This window comes from Pongo abelii, chromosome 5 (assembly GCF_028885655.2).
Source record: "Pongo abelii isolate AG06213 chromosome 5, NHGRI_mPonAbe1-v2.0_pri, whole genome shotgun sequence".
Classification (NCBI taxonomy): Eukaryota; Metazoa; Chordata; class Mammalia; order Primates; family Hominidae; genus Pongo; species Pongo abelii.
Window position 1 is genome coordinate 71363332 of NC_071990.2, and position 23851 is coordinate 71387182.

The window sequence follows — 23851 nt, forward strand, 5'->3', positions numbered from 1 at the left end:
TGATCTTATGTAGTACCAAGAATTACATATTTCTGTTCAGTGTTTCGTCTTCAGTAATAGATTGAGCACTCATCCAAATAAATTTGGATCACTTATTGTGCTCACAATCTCCTAGGATACTAAAACAAAGAGGACATGACTGTTAGAGACATTTATCACAGTGGAGATAGGAACAGATTTAAAAAAATATAAGTACCTTATATCTAAGGTATTCCAGGAGTACTAGAGTACTTAAGGGGTATCCACAGAGGGACATTTATCATTTCTTCTTTTTCTTTTTTTTTTTTTTTGAAACAGAGTCTCGCTCTGCTGCCAGACTGGAGTGCAGTGGCGCGATCTTGGCTCACTGCAGCCTTTGCCTCGTGGGTTCAAGCAATTCTTCTGCCTCAGCCTCCTGAGTAGCTGGGACTACAGGTGTGCTACCATGCCCAGCCAATTTTTGTATTTTTAGTAGAGATGGGGTTTTGCCATGTTGGCCAGGATGGTCTCGATCTCTTGACCTCGTGATCTGCCCACCTCGACCTCTCAAAGTGCTGGGATTACAGGCGTGAGCCACCACACCCTGCTGACATTTATCATTTCTTTGTGTTGGGAACACTCAGTATCATCTAGCTTTTTGAAAATATACACTAAATTATTGTTAGCCGTACTTACCCTACAATACTACAGAACACTAGATTGTACTCCTCCTATCTAGCTGTACTGTCACATCTGTTAAAAATTTCTCCCCATCCTTTCCTCTCCCTTACCCTTCAATGTCCATAGTTCTTCCCTTTACTTCCATGAGTTCAGTTTTTCTTAGCTCACACAGAAGAATGAGAACACGTGGCATTATACTTCTGTGCCTGACTTATTTTACTTAGCATAATGGCCCCCAGGGTTATCCATGTTGCTGTGAATGATAGGATTTCATTCTTTTTATGGCTGAATAGTATTCCATTGTGTATATATATCACACTTTAAAAATCTGTTCATCTATCGATGGAAATTTAGGTTAATTCTGTATCTTGGCTATTGTGAATAGAGCTGCAGTAAACATGGGGGTTCAGGTATCTCTTTGATATGCTAATTTCCTTTTCTTTAGATAAATGCCCTGTAGTGGGATTGCTGGCTTATATGGTAATTCTGTTTTTAATTTTTTGAGAAACCTCCATATTGTCCATAGTGGCTGTACTAATTTACATTCCCACCAACAGTATCTAAGAGTTTTGTTTTCTCTGTATCCTCTCCAGTATCTATCATCTTTTTGATAATAAACCATTCTAACTGGTAAGATATCTTATTTTGGTTTTGATTTGCATTTCTCTGATGATTATTGATTTGACTTTTTTATGTACTTGTTGGCCATTTTTGTGTCATTTGAGAAATGTCTATTCAGATCTTTTGCTTTTTTTTATTATTTTTTTTTGCTGTCGAATTGTTCGAGTTCCTTGTATATTATGGATGTTAGTTTCTTGTCAGATGGGTAGTTTGCTAATATTTTCTCTTATTTTACAGAGAAAGTCTCTTCACTCTGTTAATTGTCTCCTTTGCCATGCAGAAGCTTTTTAGTTTGATGTAGTCCCATTTTTCTATTTTTGGTTTTGTTGCCTATGCTTTTGAAGTTTTATTCATAAGATCTTTGCCTAGAACAGTGTTTCCTATGTTCTACAAATTTTATAGTTTTGGTCTCCTATTTAAGTCTTCATTATTAAATTTTTTTTTTTTTTTTTTTTTTTTTTTTTGAGATGGAGTCTCCCTGTTTCACCCAGGCTAGAGTGCAATGGTGCAATCTCAGCTCCCTGCAACCTCCGCCTCCTGGGTTCAAGTGATTCTCCTGCCTCAGTCTCCCAAGTAGCTGGCATTACAGATGCATGCCACCATGCTTGGCTAACTTTGTATTTTTGTTAGAGATGGGGTTTTGCCACATTGCCCAGGCCGGTCTTGAACTCCTGGCCTCAAGTGATCCCCCTGCCTCGGGCTCCCAAAGTGCTGGGATTACAGGCATGAGCCACCACACCCAGCTAAGTATTTAATCTATTTTTAATAATTTTTAATTTTTGTGGGTGTATAGTAGGTGTATATATTTATAAGAGACGAGATGTTTTAATACAGGCATGGAATGTGTAAAAATCACATAATGTAAAATGGGCTATCTACCCCCTCAAGTGTTATCCTTTGTGTTACAAACACAAAGGATATTATGTTGAATATTATGTTATTATGTTGAATAAGACTGGTGAAAGTGGGTATCCTTGTCTTTTTTCTGTTCTTAGAAGAGAAATTTTCAGCTTTTCCCCATTCAGTATGATGTTAGCTGTGGGTTTGTCATATATGACCTTTATTATGTTGAGATATGTTCCTTTATGCCTAATTTATTGAGAATGTTTATCATGAAAAGATGTTGAATTTTATGAAATTCTTTTTCTGTGTCTGTTGAAAAGATGATAAGGTTTTTGTCTTTCATTCTGTTGATGTGATGTATCACATTTATTGATTTGTATATGTTAAACCATTTATGCATGCTTGGGATAAATCCCAGTTGATCATGAGCAGATTGGGCATGTGCAATGGATGTCATAGGACCCAGATGAGTTAATCCTCAAGCCCCTAGTTGGGTCATGTGCGCGGTGGTGGCTGTGGGAGGGTTCTTGGGTCCCTAGGTGGAGGATGCCAACAACAGTGTCAGTCTGAGTACGTCGGTTGTCAGGCCCCTGGGCAGTCCATGCTGGTGTTGGTGGCAGCAGCTCTGAGTAGGCCTGTTCTCAGGTATCCAGGAGGACTTTCCAGATATATATGGTGGCCATGGGGTACCTCTAACCAAGCCCTTCCTTGGGTCGCTGGGCTGGGTGTGTGGGCACTGACAGTGATAGGGACAAGCCATTCCTCAGTCCTGTCCACTGCACAGGCAGTGTGTGTGGATGTTGGCCAACCGGGCCAGTCACTTCTCAGGTCCCTGGGCAGCATGTGCACGCATTTGCATTGGTGTCCCAGGCAATGTACGTGGATACACAATGGCTCTGCTCTTGGAAGGGGCAGGGTCACTGTCTATGGTGGCAGCCCCAGGCAGGCGACTCTCAGGTCTGGAGAGCACATGCTTCAGCTCCTTATATCCTGGAGCAGACTCCCTGATGTGCAAGACTGCCTCTTCTCCAGGGTGTAGGCTTCTGCAGGACTCAGGTGCCAGGGACTTGGCTGCACTGCTGAGTCTAGCTGGTGTTCTGATGCTGAGGCCTTCCGGGAAGATGTCAAGTGATGTTGGGAGGGAGATCCCAGGGATGTCAAGATGCTGGGATTATTGGGCTTCAGGGCTGGATGTAGTCTAGTGTTGGCGGTACTGTCAAAATGGCACTGTGCAGCAGCAGCTTGGTCCCAGTGGGTGGGTGAGATCCAGTATGAATTCTCTCTGGGATAGTTTAGTTGCGTGGACTCCAGGCAGCTCCTTATACTAGACTCAGGGCCTGTGAGGGCTGAAGGACTCTCCTGTAGCTAAGATTGCAGGAGCTGTGGTGGGAATGTGGACTGTTAAGGATTTTTGCTTACCTTGCCACCATGATGGGGAGTCCTTCCTGGCTTCTAGCCTATCTTGGCTAGCTGCATGGCTTCCCTCTTGATGCTGCCATTTCGGGTTTCCCTGCCTCTGAGCTTCCTTGTCACTTAACCTACTGATTCCTACTATTCTCCCCTAGTGCTCTATTCAGTGTGTTGAATAGAGCATGTTGAATAGAACTGCCCTTGTGAGGGATCCAGATTGTGTGCTCCATGTGAGGATGTATTGCCTGATGATCCGAGGTGGAGCTGAAGCAGTGATGCTAGTGCTGGAGAGTGGCTACAAAGACAGATCAACACTGGCAGAGAGGTTTGACTGCACAGAGACCATAGTAAATCAGTTGCTTGCAGACTCATATCAAAACCCTATCATTGAGTAGTAAGTGACAATTAAGCTGCATCTGGTGGCAGGGTTTATAATGGCAAGTGAGTTGATGTACTTCAACTGTATAGCTGCATCTGGTGGCAGGCTTTAAGTCAGAATCTGACATTTGCTTTAGCCCACACATGGCCCGCTCATTATTTGATTTACCACAGTCCTGCCCACAATCACAGGGTTGGTGTTAATACAGAGTGTGTATACCAGGGGGTGGGAATTTTAGTGGCTGTCAGAATTCTGCCTACTATGGTCATATAGAATGAGCCTACCTCCCTTGTTCTGCCTGATTTCATTGAGTGATGGGAAATTTGACACACTTTGCAGAAATTTGTCCTGTTGGCCAGGGATGGTGGCTCATGTCTATCATCCCAGCACTTTAGGAGGCTGAAGCAGGAGGATCACTTGAGTCCAGGAGTTTGAGACCAGTTTGGGTAACATGGCAAGACCCTGTCTCTACAAAAAGTAATAATAAAAAATTAGCTGGGTGTGGTAGAGTGCGCCTGTAGTTTCAGTTACTCGGGAGGCTGAGGTGAGAGAATTGCTTGAGCCCAGGAAGTTGAGGCTTCAGTGAGCTGTGATCACACCGCTGTACTACAACCTGGGCAACAGACTTAAGACCCTGTTTCAAAAAAGAAAAAGAGAAATCTATCCTGTCTGTCCTCCTTCCCTTGCTCACTTACCAGTAGTGAATCACAATGGGAAGCAAAGTATTTTAAGTGAGTTTAAGAGATACAAGAGGACTTAGGTAGATGAGGCTGAACTGCCACATAATTCGCTCTTTTCCTCCAGTAGCTTTTCTTTCTCCCCCTGCCCCATCCTGTCTCTGTGTCTCTTCAGCTAGTGAGTTGAGATTAGTGTAAAAGAGCAGGGTTTCTACTTGGTTTTCTTTGTTACTTCTTATCATTACAGTTTGCTTCCTCTTCTGTGGAATAGGGATGTCATATTGTCTGAATTTCATAGTACTGCTGCAAGAATTAAGATGAAGTATACTCTGTTCTTAGTAGGGTGCCTAGCACATAACCACTTGCAATATAAGCTATTGTGATGGCAGCAAATGACTATAAGCAGGTAGATAATTAAGAAAAATGAATACTCAAACTTAATTATAAGAGTTTATATCATTCGAAAAATCTTGGCTTGAGTTCTGTTTCATTAATTGCTCCACATTTTAATCAGCCCTTTAATTATGGGACACCCCAATAGAGCATGTAAAGGACTTAAAATTTTTTTAAGTTTTCCAGAATTCTACATATTTCTTATTGACTTGGCCACAGATTTTAAAGTTAAAATATTAAATATTAAGATTTAGGCTTCTTCTACACACTTGGTAGCTATGGTTACTTGGTTAAGTTTTCAATGTCTTTTAATCCTCCTACGGATGAGATTCATTGATGTTGTGTTTTGTATGGGTTATATACTAATTTAGTAAATGTTTATGTTTTCAGCTTTTTTAATCCAAGACATGCCATGGAGTGCAAGAGACATTGGAAATCATATATTTAAAATGATTACTAGACTTCTGAAAAACTTGAGCTTCATGGTATACTAAAAGCTCATGAGACAGCCATTTGAGAATTGCTGTGATAAAATTTCTACTTAGAAAACACATCCAGGAATTTCCAAAATGAGATTGGAGGAATCCATTGCCAACAATTAATCTATAAGATGTTTTTCAGTGACTGTATCTTTTTCACTGCTTTGGACCACCAGATTTAATTTTCATAGCATTATTCTGTTTAAAAGGGTGGTAGTAGCAAATATTTCAAAAAATTCATCAAGAAAATTTTAAACATTATGGCCTTCAATTATGGCCTTTAATTACTTTATGGCCTTCAATTACTTCATACCTTTTCAAAGGGTGTTTGTTCACCTTATTCTTGTAGATGGGAGTTGGGAACTTGTTTTACATGGTCAGTTTTTCTTTTGCATGAGGTTAAGTTTATACAATTGTGTTCTGGGAGTTTTTTCACATATCGGTTACTTTGTTGGTGGCCTAGAGAAGAACGTCTGAGCTTAAGAATAACTGAAGGAAGGACTGTTAAACTCATTTTATTTCTGAAGAAAACTCATTTTATTTCCGAAGAATGTCTTTACTGGATTTCTACCGCATATTTCATGGATAGAAGGGGTGGGTGGGAGTTTGGAAGGACATTTAAATATGACTACTGAATTCACTGACACCACCAACTTCCAGCAAAATTTTCTAAGGTCGGAATCTTATGCTCTACATGTATAAAAGTACTAGGAGCCGGTGAAATAGAATTAATATCTGTTACAAAATAAATTCTAAATTTGAAAGTAAATATGGATAACTTCTATGAGATTTCAGTAAAGTATGTTAGCAAGCCAATGAACTTTCAAAGAACAATTGCTGAGATGGAGCCTCCTTTTGGTTCTCCTTCTGAGATGCTTCCTTCCTCCTCTTTTCCTGTAACAGTTGAAAATATTTATTGAGACCTGTTGAATGTCAGGTGCTAAAGATGGTGAACAGAATAGAAATAATATCTGCCTCAGATAACTTTAGTTGAACAAAGAATACTGATAAGTAACTAGATTTTTATAAGACGACATGTGATAAAACTTACATATGAGGCCTAGCTTCCCAGCCTACATTTTTCTCCCATGCTGGATGCTTCCTGCCCTCAAACATCGGACTCCAAGTTCTCTAGTTTTGGAACTTGAATTGGCTCTCCTTGCTCCTCAGCTTGCAGGCAGCCTATTTTGGGACCTTGTGATCATGAAGACAGATGCCTTCTTGGTCCTCCCCTGGAATTTCTGGTCCTACTATGGATGTTTCTGTTTGCTCTGTTTCTCTGAGTGAGGGCTTTAGTGTTCTTTGGATTTGAAGAGAGGCCAACAACCTCCACTGACCCAGGTGGCCAATATGGAAATATACATAAGTAGAGCCAAGACGGCCAAATAGGAACAGCTCCGGTCTACAGCTCCCAGCATGAGCGACGCAGAAGACGGGTGATTTCTGCATTTCCATCTGAGCTTTGAAGAGAGTAGTGGTTCTCCCAGCACGCAGCTGGAGATCTGAGAAGGGGCAGACTGGCTCCTCAAGTGGGTCCCTGACCCCCGAGCAGCCTAACTGGGAGGCATCCCCCAGTAGGGGCAGACTGACCCCTCACACGGCTGAGTACTCCTCTGAGACAAAACTTCCAGAGGAATGATCAGACAGCAACATTTGCGGTTCATGAAAATCTGCTGTTCTACAGCCACCGCTGTTCTGCAGCCACCGCTGCTGATACCCAGGCAAACAGGGTCTGGAGTGGACCTCTAGCAAACTCCAACAGACCCGCAGCTCAGGGTCCTGTCTATTAGAAGGAAAACTAACAAACAGAAAGGACATCCACACCAAAAACCCATCTGTACGTCACCATCATCAAAGACCAAAAGTAGATAAAACCACAAAGATGGGGAAAAAACAGAGCAGAAAAACTGGAAACTCTAAAAAGCAGAGTGCCTCTCCTCCTCCAAAGGAACGCAGTCCCTCACCAGCAACAGAACAATGCTGGACAGAGAATGACTTTGACGAGTTGAGAGAAGAAGGCTTCAGATGGTCAAACTACTCTGAGCTACAGGAGGAAATTCAAACCAATGGCAAATAAGTTAAAAACTTTGAAAAAAAATTAGATGAATGTATAACTAGAATAACCAGTGCAGAGAAGTGCTTAAAGGAGCTGATGGAGCTGAAAGCCAAGGCTCGAGAACTACGTGAAGAATGCAGAAGCCTCAGGAGCCGATGCGATCAACTGGAAGAAAGGGTATCAGTGATGGAAGATGAAATGAATGAAATGAAGCAAGAAGGGAAGTTTAGAGAAAAAAGAATAAAAAGAAATGAACAAAGTCTCCAAGAAATATGGGACTATGTGAAAAGACCAAATCTACGTCTTTTGATTGGTGTACCTGAAAGTGACGGGGAGAATGGAACCAAGTTGGAAAACACTCAGCAGGATATTATCCAGGAGAACTTCCCCAATCTAGCAAGGCAGGCCAACATTCAGATTCAGGAAATATGCAGAACACCACAAAGATACTCCTCGAGAAGAGCAACTCAAAGACACATAATTGTCAGATTCACCAAAGTTGAAATGAAGGAAAAAATGTTAAGGACAGCCGGAGAGAAAGGTTGGGTTACCCACAAAGGGAAGCCCATCAGACTAACAGCGGATCTCTCGGCAGAAACTCTACAAGGCAGAAGAGAGTGGGGGCCAATATTCAACATTCTTCAAGAAAAGAATTTTCAACCCAGAATTTCATATCCAGCCAAACTAAGCTTCATAAGTGAAGGAGAAATAAAATCCTTTACAGACAAGCAAATGCTGAGAGATTTTGTCACCACCAGGCCTGCCCTAGAAGAGCTCCTGAAGGAAGCACTAAACATGGAAAGGAACAACCGGTACCAGCCACTGCAAAAACATGCCAAATTGTAAAGACCATCGAGGCTAGGAAGAAACTGCATCAACTAACGAGCAAAATAACCAGCTAACATCATAATGACAGGATCAGATTCACACATAACAATATTAACTTTAAATGTAAATGGACTAAATGCTCCAATTAAAAGACACAGACTGGCAAATTGGATAAAGAGTCAAGACCCATCAGTGTGCTGTATTCAGGAAACCCATCTCACGTGCAGAGACACACATAGGCTCAACATAAAGGGATGGAGGAAGATCTACCAAGCAAATGGAAAACAAAAGAAGGCAGGGGTTGCAATCCCAGTCTCTGATAAAACAGACTTTAAACCAACAAAGATCAAAAGAGACAAAGAAGACCATTACATAATGGTAAAGGGATCAATTCAACAAGAAGAGCTAACTATCCTAAATATATATACACCCAATACAGGAGCACCCAGATTCATAAAGCAAGTCCTGAGTGACCTACAAAGAGACTTAGACTCCCACACAATAATAATGGGAGACTTTAACACCCCACTGTCAACATTAGACAGATCAACAAGACAGAAAGTTCACAAGGATACCCAGGAATTGAACTCAGCTCTGCACCAAGCAGACCTAATAGACATCTACAGAACTCTCCACCCCAAATCAACAGAATACACATTTTTTCCAGCACCACACCACACCTATTCCAAAACTGACCACATACTTGGAAGTAAAGCTCTCCTCAGCAAATGTAAAAGAACAGAAATTATAACAAACTGTCTTTCAGACCGCAGTGCAATCAAACTAGAACTCAGGATTAAGAAACTCACTCAAAACTGCTCAACTACATGGAAACTGAACAACCTGTTCCTGAATGACTACTGGGTACATAATGAAATGAAGGCAGAAATAAAGATGTTCTTTGAAACCAACGAGAACCAAGACACAACATACCAGAATCTCTGGGATGCATTCAAAGCAGTGTGGAGAGGGAAATTTATAGCACTAAATGCCCACAAGAGAAAGCAGGAAAGATCCAAAATTGACACCCTAACATCACAATTAAAAGAACTAGAAAAGCAAAAGCAAGAGCAAACACATTCAAAAGCTAGCAGAAGGCAAGAAATAACTAAAATCAGAGCAGAACTGAAGGAAATAGAGACCCAAAAAACCCTTCAAAAAATTATTGAATCCAGGAGCCGGTTTTTTGAAAAGATCAACAAAATAGATAGACCGCTAGCAAGACTAATAAGAAAAGAGAGAAGAATCAAATAGATGCAATAAAAAATGATAAAGGGGATATCACCACCCAATCCCACAGAAATACAAACTACCATCAGAGAATACTATAAACACCTCTACGCAAATAAACTAGAAAATCTGGAAGAAATGGATAAATTCCTCAACACATACACCCTCCCAAGACTAAACCAGGAAGAAGTTGAATCTCTGAATAGACCCATAACAGGCTCTGAAATTGTGGCAATAATCAGTAGCTTACCAACCAAAAAGTCCAGGACCAGATGGATTCACAGCCGAATTCTACCAGAGGTACAAGGAGGAACTGGTACGATTCCTTCTGAAACTATTCCAATCAATAGAAAAAGAGGGAATCCTCCCTAACTCATTTTATGAGGCCAGCATCATCCTGATTCCAAAGCCTGGCAGAGACACAACCAAAAAAGACAATTTTAGACCAATATCCTTGATGAACATTGCTGTAAAAATCCTCAATAAAATACTGGCAAACCGAATCCAGCAGCACATCAAAAAGCTTATCCACCATGATGAAGTGGGCTTCATCCCTGGGATGCAAGGCTGGTTCAACATACGCAAATCAGTAAATGTAATCCAGCATATAAACAGAACCAAAGACAAAAACCACATGATTATCTCAATAGATGCAGAAAAGGCCTTTGACAAAATTCAACAATGCTTCATGCTAAAAACTCTCAATAAATTAGGTATTGATGGGACGTATCTCAAAATAATAAGAGCTATTTATGACAAACCCACAGCCAATACCATACTGAATGGGCAAAACCTGGAAGCATTCCCTTTGAAAACTGGCATAAGACAGGGATGCCCTCTCTCACCACTCCTATTCAACATAGTGTTGGAATTTCTGGCCAGGGCAATCAGGCAGGAGAAAGAAATAAAGGGTATTCAATTAGGAAAAGAGGAAGTCAAATTGTCCCTGTTTGCAGACGACATGATTGTATATCTAGAAAACCCCATTGTCTCAGCCCAAAATCTCCTTAAGCTGATAAGCAACTTCAGCAAAGTCTCAGGATACAAAATAATGTGCAAAAATCACAAGCATTCCTATACACCAATAATAGACAAACAGCCAAATCATGAGTAAACTCCCATTCACAATTGCTACAAAGAGAATAAAATACCTAGGAATCCAACTTACAAGGGATGTGAAGGACCTCTTCAAGGAGAACTACAAACCACTGCTCAACGAAATAAAAGAGGACATAACCAAATGGAAGAACATGCCGTGCTCATGGATAGGAAGAATCAGTATCGTGAAAATGGCCATACTGCCCAAGGTAATTTATAGATTCAGTACCATCCCCATCAAGCTACCAATGACTTTGTTCACAGAATTGGAAAAAACTACTTTAAAGTTCATATGGAACCAAAAAAGAGTCCGCATCGCCAAGTCAATCCTAAGCCAAAAGAACAAAGCTGGAGACATCACGCTACCTGACTTCAAACTATACTACAAGGCTACAGTAACCAAAACAGCATGGTACTGGTACCAAAACAGAGATATAGATCAATGGAACAAAACAGAGCCCTCAGAAATAATGCCGCCTATCTATAACTATCTAATCTTTGACAAACCTGACAAAACAAGCAATGGGGAAAGGATTCCCTATTTAATAAATGGTGCTGGGAAAACTGGTTAGCCATATGTAGAAAGCTGAAACTGGATCCCTTCCTTACACCTTATACAAAAATTAATTCAAGATGGATTAAAGACTTGAATGTTAGACCTAAAACCATAAAAACCCTAGAAGAAAACCTAGGCAATACCATTCAGGACATAGGCATTGGGAAGGACTTCATGACTAAAACACCAAAAGCAATGGCAACAAAAGCCAAAATTGACAAATGGGATCTAATTAAACTAAAGAGCTTCTGCACAGCAAAAGAAACTACTATCAGAGTGAAGAAGCAACCTACAAAATGGGAGAAAATTTTCGCAACCTACTCATCTGACAGGGCTAATGTCCAGAATCTACAATGAACTCAAACAAATTTACAAGAAAAAAACAATCCCATCAAAATGTGGGCGAAGGATATGAACAGACACTTCTCAAAAGAAGACATTTATGCAGCCGAAAAACACATGAAAAAATGCTCACCATCACTGGCCATCAGAAAAATGCAAATCAAAACCACAATGAGATACCATCTCACACCAGTTAGAATGGCGATCATTAAAAAGTCAGGAAACAACAGGTGCTGGAGAGGATGTGAAGAAATAGGAACACTTTGACACTGTTGGTGGGACTGTAAACTAGTTCAACCATTGTGGAAGTCAGTGTGGCGATTCTTCAGGGATCTAGAACTAGAAATACCATTCGACCCAGCCATCCCATTACTGGGTATATACCCAAAGGACTATAAATCATGCTGCTATAAAGACACATGCACACGTATGTTTATTGCGGCACTATTCACAATAGCAAAGACTTGGAACCAACCCAAATGTCCAACAATGATAGACTGGATTAAGAAAACGTGGCACATATACACCATGGAATACTATGCAGCCATAAAAATGATGAGTTCATGTCCTTTGTAGGGATATGGATGAAACTGGAAATCATCATTCTCAGCAAACTATCACAAGGACAAAAAACCAAACACCACATGTTCTCACTCATAGGTGGGAATTGAACAATGAGAACACATGGACACAGGAAGGGGAACATCACACTCAGGGGACTGTTGTGGGGTGGGGGGAGGGGGGAGGGATAGCATTAGGAGACATACCTAATGCTAAATGATGAGTTAATGGGTGCAGTACAGCAACATGGCACATGTATACATATGTAACAAACGTGCATATTGTGCACATGTACCCTAAAACTTAAAGTATAATAATAATAATAAAAAATAAAAATAAAAAATTTAAAAAAAACCTTACATATTAGGGAAATATTATAGGAGGTGCTTACTCCAGGCTCTATAGAGAGATCAAGGAATACTTTGAATATTTCCCAGAGGAGGCAGTGTTAACTCAAAATTAAAGGATGAGTAGGAACTAACAGAAGCATGGGTTTCTGAAGAAGAGGGACGAAAGAGGAAAGGCCCCTGGAGTTCAGAGAAGCAGACTAGAGAAAAAGCAGAAAGAGTCATATATGGCTGGGCAGAGTGTATATGAATGTAGCCAGGGGAGGGAAGAATAGGGGGATAAGGTAGAGATCACACTTGTTACCTGATTAAGGAGTTTGTACTCTGTCCTTATATAATGTATATAAACTATTCAGGCCTTCTAAGCAGTGATATGTGGTGGTCAGATTTACTTCGAGAATGACATGGTATGGAGAATGGATTTGGAGAGGAGCAAGATTTGGGGCAAGGAGACCAGTTAGGAGGACTAATCCAGAAGATGGATATTGATGATTTCCTACTAGAGATTTAGAAAGAAGACTCGAGTACCTAGCTTTTCATGTCTCTGTATTTCTTTTTTCCTTTTTACTGCCCTTTTTTCTTCCCTCATTTACCCCTGTGTTCTGTACTGTCACTTGCTTCCAGTTGTCAATATGTTGATTTCTGTTTCTTTATTCCTTGCTCACGTAATGAATATTACCCTGCTAATATGACTTTAAAGAGTGACTTTATTGAAATATAATTCATATATAATAAAAGGTAGATATTTTAAGGTACAGATCAATGAATTTTTACAAATACACATCCTCGTGTAACCACTACCACCACAATCAAGATATAGAACCTTTTCGTCACTCCAAAAGGTTTCTTTGTGTCCCTTGCTAGTCAGCCCCCAACCATGGCCTTGGTGACTGATCTGGTTTTGTTAATCATCATAGATTATATTTTCTTTTCTAGAGTTTTATGTGAGTGGTTTCATACACTGTGTACCCTTTTGCATCTTTCTTCCATTATGTTTCTGATTTGTTATCAATTCACTTGTTCATCTGTCCATTGACTTTTCAAATGTCTTTCTTCTTGAGTTAAGTTTGTTTTCTTTCCCAACTGGAACATGGTATTAAATCATTTATTTTTCTGTTTTCTTTTTTTTGTATTAAAATGTGATGTGCATCTGTAATCCCAGCTATCCGGGAGGCTGAGAGGCAGGAGAATCGCTTGAGTTCAGGAGTTTGAGTCCAGCCTGGGTAACATAGAAAGACTGTCTCAAAAAAAAAAAAAAAAAAAAGTGGTTACTAAAATAAAAAAGGTTTTTACTTGAGTCCAGGATTCAAGGTTATAGTGAGCTATGATCTTCACACTGTATTCCAGCCTGGGTGACAGAGTGAGACCCTGTCTGAATTTTTGTTGTTGTTGTTGTTAAATTACTGATATTTATTGAATAGAATTTTATATTCCTGCTACTGAGTTTTAAAAGTGGCCACATCAGCTTATCATCTTCTCAAATGGAGGACAAGCACTTTTATAATGAATTATCTTGCTGCTTTCTAAGGATTAGTAACTTTTGACATACTCAATGCCTGTATTATCCTTTTATATTTTTGTTCCACTTTTCATGAGCTTGGGCAAAGAGGTCTTTATGATACAGCTATCTTCTAAAGTGATCTTATGGCTTTTTATTCTTTTTTTATTTTTATTTTTTATTTTTTTGAGACGGAGGCTCGCTCTGTCTCCCAGGCTGGAGTGCAGTGGCGTGATCTTGGCTCACTGCAACCTCCGCCTCCCAGGTTCAAGTGATTCTCCTGCCTCAGCCTTCCAAGTAGCTGGGATTACAGGCATGCACCACCACACCTGGCTAAATTTTTGTATTTTTAGTAGAGACAGGGTTCCCCATGTTGGCCAGGCTGGTCTCGAACTCCTGACCTCAAGTGATCTGCGTGCCTCGGCCTCCCAAAGTGCTTTATTTTTATTTTCTGTATAAAGTAGTAATTAAAGATTTCTAGCAAGTAAATATCCAATAGGACAAACCAGGTTTAAGCCAGGCTTTAAGGTTCGACTTTGCCTTTTTTTTAATGGAAGATCTACATTTTCTTCTGTTGTTTATTTTCTGTCGTGTGTAACTTGCATTAATATTCATTAAGTGGCTAACTTACACAATTATAACAGAGCCAACAGTGAGCAAGCAAGGAGAAAAAAATTCCCTGAAGTTTGTAGTCTTGTGTTGTGATTCAGGAATTACTGCCATAACTAACTTAATAACAAGCAGATTGAGGGAGGACTTGTCATCTTGCAGTGTTATTTTGACATTACATAATGACCTATCTGTAATAGCACCTTTTAGTTTTAAAAATTTCTCATAGGCACTATTGATATGATAGGGCAATATAGAGATGTCAGTTTTATGGCCCCAAAGATCTATGCATTTTATAAATGTATTTCAGTTACATTTTGGCAGTAAAAGAGCAGGAAGATAATGCTTCCATTAAAGTGATCAACTACGCATGTAGAAATTGGGCAGGAAGATGTGTGAAAAAAGCTTTTAGATGAAACCCATTTTCGTGTATAAATTGCCTGGGCTGCATATATAACTCTCATTGGGGTTATTCAGCAAGTATAGCACTGGAAATGGTGTTTGTCTGCTGATCTTAAGGAAGTGTATAAATTGCTTTATAATAAGTCTGCTGCTCAGCTGTTATATTACATTAATCTGCTCTTTTTTTCTCCTAGCTTTTTTTCTGTTTTCTTAAACAGTTGATTAAAATTTTAATTAACTTTTACTATTTCAACTGCATTTTATTTTTCATTCTTAAAAGTTATTATAAGTAAAACCAAAAACTCATTTTTGCTCTTCTACTACTTGGGACAATGTGTCTTCATGTTTCAGAACATTTGTATTTCAATAGTCATGTCGACTAAAGATGAACTATGAGAGAAGCTTAATTATTTTCCATATACTTTTGGTATGATCTTATCTGACTACATTTTAAATTTTATATCCTAGTAAAATCCATTTTAAATCATATATTATTCAGTATGAAATCCTTTTATAAATTTCAAATTGAAATTTTTAAAAAGCACTACTTATTTCTCGATGCATTGTTTTACTTTATTAACATGCCTCTAAGTGCTTCTATATCTCAAAAATATACGGGGATTTTTTCTTTCGTGTGCCTGTCAATTCTCATTACCTTCTTTTTGTTTTTTCCTCCTGACTTTTCACCTGTACTCCACAGATTTCTTCCTCTGATGCTCCTCTTCAGCCTTTGGTATCCTCTCCTTCTCTGCAAGCTGCTGTTGACAAAAATAAATTGGAGGTATGGTAATGTTTTAACCAGCTACATTATGTAGTGTTAAATGGTAAATTAACTTCCTTTTGCAGTATGTCATTTGGGAACACTATAATAGTTGTTGATATTTTGAATGATCCCTAGAATTAAAACAGCAATTTCTAGAAATTTTTTATACCACAGGTATGATTAAAGAACTTTGAATCTATATTTAATTTCAGAATGACTGATTTATTGGCCCCATGGCTGTATCTCAACAGTTAAGAAGCAATTAGTTTTTTGTTGTTGTGCCCATTACTATCTTATACTTACAGGAACGTTTTTTAAAAAAAATATTTTCTTTCTATGATTCTGTTGTTAAAAGCACTTAAAGAAAGTTAATGTCAAGTTTCTTTTTTTTAAGCAATAGTAAACATCATACAGATAAAACGTGTATATTGGGATAATGAGTTCAGAATCATCAATGACAACTGTTAGAATGCATTTTGGGTGGAAGTGGTTAGGGTGCAGATACTACCACTATGTATTTTTAAAGTCATCCGTACAAATATTTGAGAGTTTTCATTTCTTTTGACTCTTTACCTATTTTTTTTGTTACATTGGCCTTAATAAATTAGTTTCAGGCATCCTTTCACCTATCATTTTTTCCCGTAGACATGGGATAAATGATAAATGGTTGGCTAGATGTGTGGTATACAAAGGCAAGATATAGCCCCTGCCCTCCAGGAGCTTACAGTCTAAAGCAAGAAAACAGATAACTATATAGCAGTTTATAGTACAATATATTATGGGCTGTGATTGAGGTACGCTTACTGTCCTGCAGTTAATATAGGAGGCATCATTTTGATGCATCTTATGCTCTGAATAAGCATTAGATATAAGGAAGGATTAGGAAGAATTCCAAACAGGTAAACTAGCCTGTGAAAAAACATATGGGCAAAGTGCAGTGTTTGGGGAGTTGCAAGTAGAATGGCATAACTGAAATATGAGTAGAACGGCAAGGCTCCTCTCTTTCTCATGAAGGAGCCTTCTTATGAGCCCACTGAAGGAGTTCGATTCTGAAGGCTTGGGCACTTTATTGATGAGTTTTAAGCGTTGGGGGGTGGGTGTGACAGGATCAGATTTTCATGTTGTAACACTACTTTACAGGCTCCGTGGGGAGTGAATTTTGTGGTCATGGGTGAGGAAAAGACTTAACCTATTATTCTAATCCAGGAATAAAATGAGGGGGACATGTTCCAAAGTAGTAACAGAGGGAATGTGACAGACAGTGTAATTTTTAAATTTTATTGTATTTTATTTTATTTTTTTGAGACGGAGTCTTGCTCTGTTGCCAGGCTGGACTGCAGTGGTGCGATCTCGGCTTACTGCAGCCTCCATCTCCTGGGTTCAAGCGATTCTCCTTCCTCAGTCTCCTGAGTAGCTGGGACTACAGGTGCACACCACCATGCCCAGCTAATTTTTATATTTTTAGTAGGGACGGGGTTTCGCCATGTTGGCCAGGATGGTCTCTGTCTCTTGGCCTTGTGATCCGCCCGCCTTGGGCTCCCAAAGTGCTGGGATTACAGGCATAAGCCACTGCACCTGGCCAAGAGAGTGTAATTTTGAGAGGTCTTAAGAAGGTACAGTCTGTGGGGTTTAGTAATTGATGTCTTGTGGAGGTGCTTTGGGAAGCTTGTGACTTCTAGTTTCTATCTTAAACCTCTTAGTAGATGATGGTGCCAATTAGTGAGACAAGGATATGAGCTGAAAAGAAGGAACAGGTTTGAGCAGAAAAGGAAAGAGGTGAATTAAAAGTTGGACGTGTTAAGTATGAGGTCACTGTGGAACACTGAGGTGTTTAGTAGTTGGTTGGATATACAGGTCTAGGCCCAGGGGAAAGAAGAGGGGAGGAGAGTAGTTAGAGAGAAAGAGAGAGAGAGAGAAAGCTTAAAAATTTTGGACACTATGTCTTTATTTTATTTTTATTTATTTATTTATTTATTTTTTTGAGACGGAGTTTCGCTCTTGTTGCCCATGTTGGAGTGCAGTGGTGTGATCTCGGCTTATTGCAACCTCCCACTGCAACCTCCGCCTCCCGGGTTCAAGCAATTCTTCTGCCTCAGCCTCCCGAGTAGCTGGGATTACAGGCATGCGCCACCATGCCTGGCTAATTATGTATTTTTATAGAGATGGGGTTTCTCCGTGTTGGTCAGGCTGGTCTTGCACTCCCGATCTCAGGTGATCTGCCCACCTCAGCTTCCCAAAGTGCTGGGATTACAGGCGTGAGCCACTGTGCCTGGCCCTATGTCTTTATTTAAATCACTCAAGTATAGTTTGATTATAATGAACCCAGTATGTACTTACCTCCATCTTACTGGACTTGAATGTTTAACCAGTTTTCTTGCACAGGAGGTCAGCTGTTTCACTATGTCACTTGTGCATATAGCCACCAGGTTTCAAGAACGACTATTTTAAAATACAAAATACTGCAGTATTTTGTTCTTGCTGAGAAAATAGTTTAAAACAACTTAGGTTTTCACAGTACTGTTAGATCTTTTAGCAGCTTTTAATTCTATGGATGGGAGTCATCTGTGGGTCAAACTGCATGATGAGTTTAGAACCCATGCTGTTAATATTACTTCGAAGCCTGTATCCTAATACCACTGCCAGAATCAGAGTAGGTGACAGCTATATTTTTATTATTGTTATTATACTTGAAGTTCTAAGGTACATGTGCACAACGTGCAGGTTTGATACATAGGTGTACATGTGCCATGTTGGTTTGCTGCACTCATCAACTCATCATTTACATTAGGTGTATCTCCCCCCACCCCACGACAGGCCCCGGTGTGTGATGTTCCCTGCCCTGTGTCCAAGTGATATCATTGTTCAGTTCCCACCTATGAGTGGAACATGGGGAGTTTGGTTTTCTTTCCTTGTGATAGTTTGCTCAGAATGATGGTTTCCAGTCTCATCCATGTCCCTACAAAGGACACGAACTCTTCCTTTTTTATGGCTGCATAGTATTCCATGGTGTATTGTGCTACATTTCTCTTTTCTTTTTTTTTGAGATGGAGTCTCGCTCTGTCGCCCAGGTTGGGGTACAGTGGCACTATCTCAGCCCACTGCAAGCTCTGCCTCCCGGGTTCACGCCTTTCTCCTGCCTCAGCCTCCCGAGTAGCTGGGACTACAGGTGCCCACCACCACGCCTGTCTAATTTTTTGTATTTTTAGTAGAGACGGGGTTTCACCGTGTTAGCCAGGATGGTCTCGATTTCCTGACCTCGGTGCCACATTTTCTTAATCCAGTCTGTCACTGATGGACATTTGGATTGTTTCCAAGTCTTGCTATTGTGAATAGTGCTGCAGTAAACATACATGTGCTGCATGTATCTTGACAGCTGTAGTTTTACAGCTGAATTCCGGTGTTAAAAGAGTATCAAGTCATGCTCTCCCTCTAGTAAATGTAGCAAGCGAATTTGATTTGTTTTTAGTGATTTCATATGTGCCCACCAATCACGGTGATTAGGAAGTCAAACTTATTTCCTACTCATGACAGTGGCCTTCTTGAGAAATAACTGTCTTCACCTGTGCTGGCTACTCTTAACACTATACCATAGATTGAGTAGCTTATAAACAACAAAAATTAACTTCTCACAGTTCTGGAGGCTGGAAAGACAAAGATCAAGTCTCCAGCAGATTCTGTGTCTTGTGAAGGGTCCACTTTCTGGTTCATAAAACGATACACCTTTGTGCCCTCATATAGTGGGAAAGGGCAGGAAATCTCTCTGGGGCCTTTTTAATAAGGGTGTGAATCCTATTCATGAGGGTTTCATCCTCATGACTTAATCACTTCCCAAAGGCCCCACCTCCTAATAATATCACATTGGGGATTAGGTTTTAACATGTGAATTTTGGGGTGGACACAAACATTCAAACCATAGCAATAACTAATAGCTCTGAGAGGTTAGGGAGCAACTCATTCTCAACATATTTTTCTTTTTCCTTTTTTTTTTTGAGATGGAGTTTTGCTCTTGTGGCCCAGGCTGGAGTGCAATGGCACGGTCTCAGCTCACTGCAACCTCCACCTCCTGGATTAAAGTGATTCTCCTGCCTCAGCCTCCCAAGTAGCTGGGATTACAGGCACCCACCACCACGCCCGGCTAATTTTTGTATTTTTAATAGAGACAGGGTTTCATCATGTTGGTCAGGCTGGTTTCGAACTTCTGATCTCAGGTGATAGGCCTGCCTCGGCCTCCCGAAGTGCTGGGATTACAGGCATGAGCCACCGTGCCTGGCCTCATTCTCAACATATTAATGAAAATGTTCTGTCACATTGCTTTCTGCACCATAGTTTACTACGAATATATAGAAAACATTTTATAATATATATAAAATTTTTGCACATCCTATTTATTCTTTACTTATAAAATAGGGATAATATTACTAACTTCATAAAGTTGTTATGAGGATTAAAAGAGCCAAAACAGTGCCTGGCACATAGTAACGGTTCAGAAAGTATTAGCTGTTACTGTAAGGAATAATAACAGAAATAATAAATATCAAAGCTCCACTGGACCACAGTTAGTAGTGAGACTTGGAAGTTTGGGCTCCATAGTCCCTCAGTCCTACTACTAGCTTTGATTAACTGTGTTGCTTTGGGCATTACTTCTTAAGATTATGTTTCTTCATTTGTAAGATGACAGTAGGTAAAGTTTTTATTTCAGAAAATTGTTGCAAAGATTAAATTAGACAATAAGGTGCTTATCACCTGGCCCATAGGAAGCACTTAATAAGTGGTAGTTGTGCTTTGGAAATGAAGGTTTTGATTTGGGAAATGGTTGAGTCAGCAGTAGGTAATGTTTCTAGTTATCCTTAAAGGGTTACATCTTCCTTATTTCCAGTATAAAGCCCAGGCACTTTAGTAGATATGAAGATCTTTTTTGAGAACTATCCCAACTTTCTAGATGGTCTTCTGTCTGTGCTAGACTATGTTAATATCCTTAATGTTTAAGGGAGAATGTCACTTTTGACATATGCTTGTCTGGTAACTAAAGGATATAGATTACTCTTCAGGTTTTAGCACAAGTTCCACTTTATGTTGACTTTTATCCTGTTCCTGAACAGCATTATTGAAACATAATTTTAGAGAATCCTAGTCTAAAGGAGACTGATGTATAAACTGTCCATATTCTGGAAATGCTATCCGTGTATTCTTCTTTTGTTGCAAAGCAATATACCAATAGTTTGTTAGTTTTGTCCTCTACTTAAATGCTTTCACTAATTGGTGAATTACTATTACAACACTTACTGCCTTTTATTAATGGCTAATAAAAGGTTAAAAAAAGAAATGCTTTAGAATTTCCCTGTTCTTAAAATTGCAGTTGAAGACATTGCTTATTCATGCCCCAAATGTAAAGATCTTTGCTATGAATTTCTTTTAAAATTTTGAACTAAGATGTAAGTTTTTCCTTTCCTCTTTTTAAAATCACACAACAAACACTAAAATTATAATGTGCCGTATTTGTGTAGTGCTTTATAGTTTGCAAAGTTGCTTTCTAGGTTCTTAGTGCCTTTTACTTTTTCTTTTTAGTGCTGAAATGCACATTAAATATATATCTAGTATAATACTTACAAGACTATCACTGTGTAATGAATATTGAAACTAAACGTTATTACCACTTTGAAAGCTCCCATGTAACTCTGTTCCTAAATAACCTCATCCCTTCTCCTTAATGGTAATTAGCATCCTGATTTTTATTATCATCGTCTTTACTTTTTTGCTTTTTAAAATAGTTTTATACTAGTGTGCACCCTCCCAAACATCATATTTTTGCCTGTTTTTGAAGTTTATATGAATGGTTGCAAAGCCCTTTGAACTTTTATTATTTCTCTCACATTATGGCCTGGGAATTGCCAATATTATCTTTCCTGATTTACAAATGGCAGATTTACTTTGACAGAGGTTGCATCAGACACCATTTTAAAGGCATAGGTACAAATGCAGCCGTTAGGTATTTTGACTAAGTTCTGCGTGTTTATCATGCTGCCTTCCCTAGGTTCATCAGTTTATCTTTTCTTCTTTTGCTGCTGGGAAACTAAGGGCCAGGTTAGTGTTTAGTTGCAGTAGACTTTCAGTTCTCAGTTTCTAGTCATCTCTTTCCTCTAAATGCCTTATGAATGCTCTTTGTTTAATCTCTTTTCATTTTCCTCTATTGGCCCTTAAGATTTATTGTTGATCTTTTAATCCTTAAGTTTTTAACATTATATCTAATCCTTATTGGAAATGCAAATTGTGAATATCATAATGCCATTTATACTTTACTGCCTTACACTAGTCAGTTGGCTGTGGTCCCCAAGCACTATCTTGAACATTATTTTTTTCATGAGAAAGTCACTGTATTTACCCCTTTTTTTAAAGCAAAATCTGAGATAATGGACTGAAGATATTTTGTGATTAAAAAAACTGATTTTATAGGCTTCCCCTTATATTTGCCTATTATAATTTATCTTTGTGTAATAAAGAAGTCTGTTCTATCACTTAGTTTTTTTTTTTTTCATTCAAAATTCAACTTCGTGATTGCTGTTAGGAAGTCTAACCTAATAAAAGGATATAGTGAGAATTTATTGAATGGAGATCTCATTCATTTAAAACAAACACGAAACAAACCCTGCTATATCAAAGAAGAGCTAAATTGTCTTACCGCTGTGCCTCTGTCTTAATTTTTTAACAGATATTCTTTAGTGTCATCAGCATATAACCTCAATGAGAATATGAATTTACTGTTTATTATATTTCAACAGCATGTAGATATTGTAATTACTGAATATTTCTACCTTTTTCAGATGATGACTCAAACTAATAAAGATGAGTCAAAAATTGCCATTTTTTAAAAAAGTAAACTTATCAAAACTTTGGGCTGTGTTTTAGAAAGAAAAGGAAAAAAAAAAGGAAGAGAAAAAGAGAGAAAAGGAGCCAGAAAAGCCGGCAAAACCACTTACAGCTGAAAAGGTAAAATTCTTTTTTTAAAAATAATCTATTAGGATTACCATTTTATTTGTATACTTATATATTAGTGACTTTCTGGATATTTATAATATGTAAATAATCATTATTTTCAACAAGCAATTGTTGAGTGAATGCTGTGTGCTCAGCATGTCCTTCTAGCTTGTCTCTATATTATTTGTAATCAGTTATCTATATGTGTGGGTATAAACCATCTGAGTTCCTTGGAGACAGGTATTCTCCTGTGAATGACATAGAGAATGGTGTTTTTAGCTTTCATACACAATTAGACTTAGAAGACTTAGAATTTTAGAGAATGAAAAGAACATAAATGAAAGGGACTTCAGAAAAGACTCTGTGCTTAAGGTTAGCCTTTGAGCTACCTCCTAAAACATAGGTAGGATTAAGGTGGAAGACAGGGGTACATGTTTAAGAGAACAGCCTGAAGAATGTATGAAAATTGTAAATAAAATGTTTAGAAAAATAGTGAATTTAAAGAAAGGGATTTGTCTATGTATAGAAAGTAGTGAAAAATAAGACCAGAGTGGTAGATTGAACTCAAATTGTAGATGTTTATTCTTTCAGGGGGAGGAAAGGCTGTGAGCAGCACTTCAAATTCTAAAGCACATGGTACTCCTAATTCAGAAAAGTTTTTTTGAAAATTATTTTAGCAGTGATACACAGGATAGATGTGATTAGGCGAACTGGAGCTAGTGAGAACGTTGTACTTTGTAAAGGGATTGGTTAAATATTTATGGTGGCTTGGCTTTGAATGCATTTCATCATAAGAGCATGGAATCATACTAAGAGAATTGTCAGTAAAGGGAGCATCCTTGATTTTAGTTGTTGAAATTTTAAAAATCAACTTTATTGAGACATAAATTGGATACTACAAAGTACATCCATTTAAAGTACATAATAGAAGTACTGTATATAAGAAAGAAGATCCATTCTGCTGTTGAACATTTGGATTATATACAGATTTTAACTATTCTAAATAATGCTGCTTTGAAACTTTTGTATATGGAATCTAAGCTTGTATGTTTTTAGGGTGACTTAGTAGTGGAATTTCTGCATCATAAAGTATGTGCATCTTGAAGTTTATTGGATAATGTCAAACTTTTTTCCAAAGTGTATACCAA

The 23851-nt window shown here is 38.7% G+C and overlaps 1 protein-coding gene across 8 annotated transcripts in view; it reads left to right on the plus strand.

Moving 5' to 3' along the window:
* SMAP1 (small ArfGAP 1) overlaps positions 1–23851 on the plus strand; it is a 200892-nt gene that overhangs the window by 114763 nt on the left and 62278 nt on the right. For 5 of the 8 annotated variants that reach the window (XM_054557685.2, XM_054557684.2, XM_002817049.6 and 2 more), the window contains 2 exons: positions 15669–15749; positions 22635–22715. The exons of 1 other annotated variant lie outside the window; for it this stretch is intronic. In XM_054557685.2, the coding sequence (XP_054413660.1) occupies positions 15669–15749; positions 22635–22715 (162 nt within the window). The remainder of the gene's footprint in view (positions 1–15668; positions 15750–22634; positions 22716–23851) is intronic. 2 more of the 8 variants (XM_024248365.3, XM_054557689.2) reach the window with 1 other exon arrangement.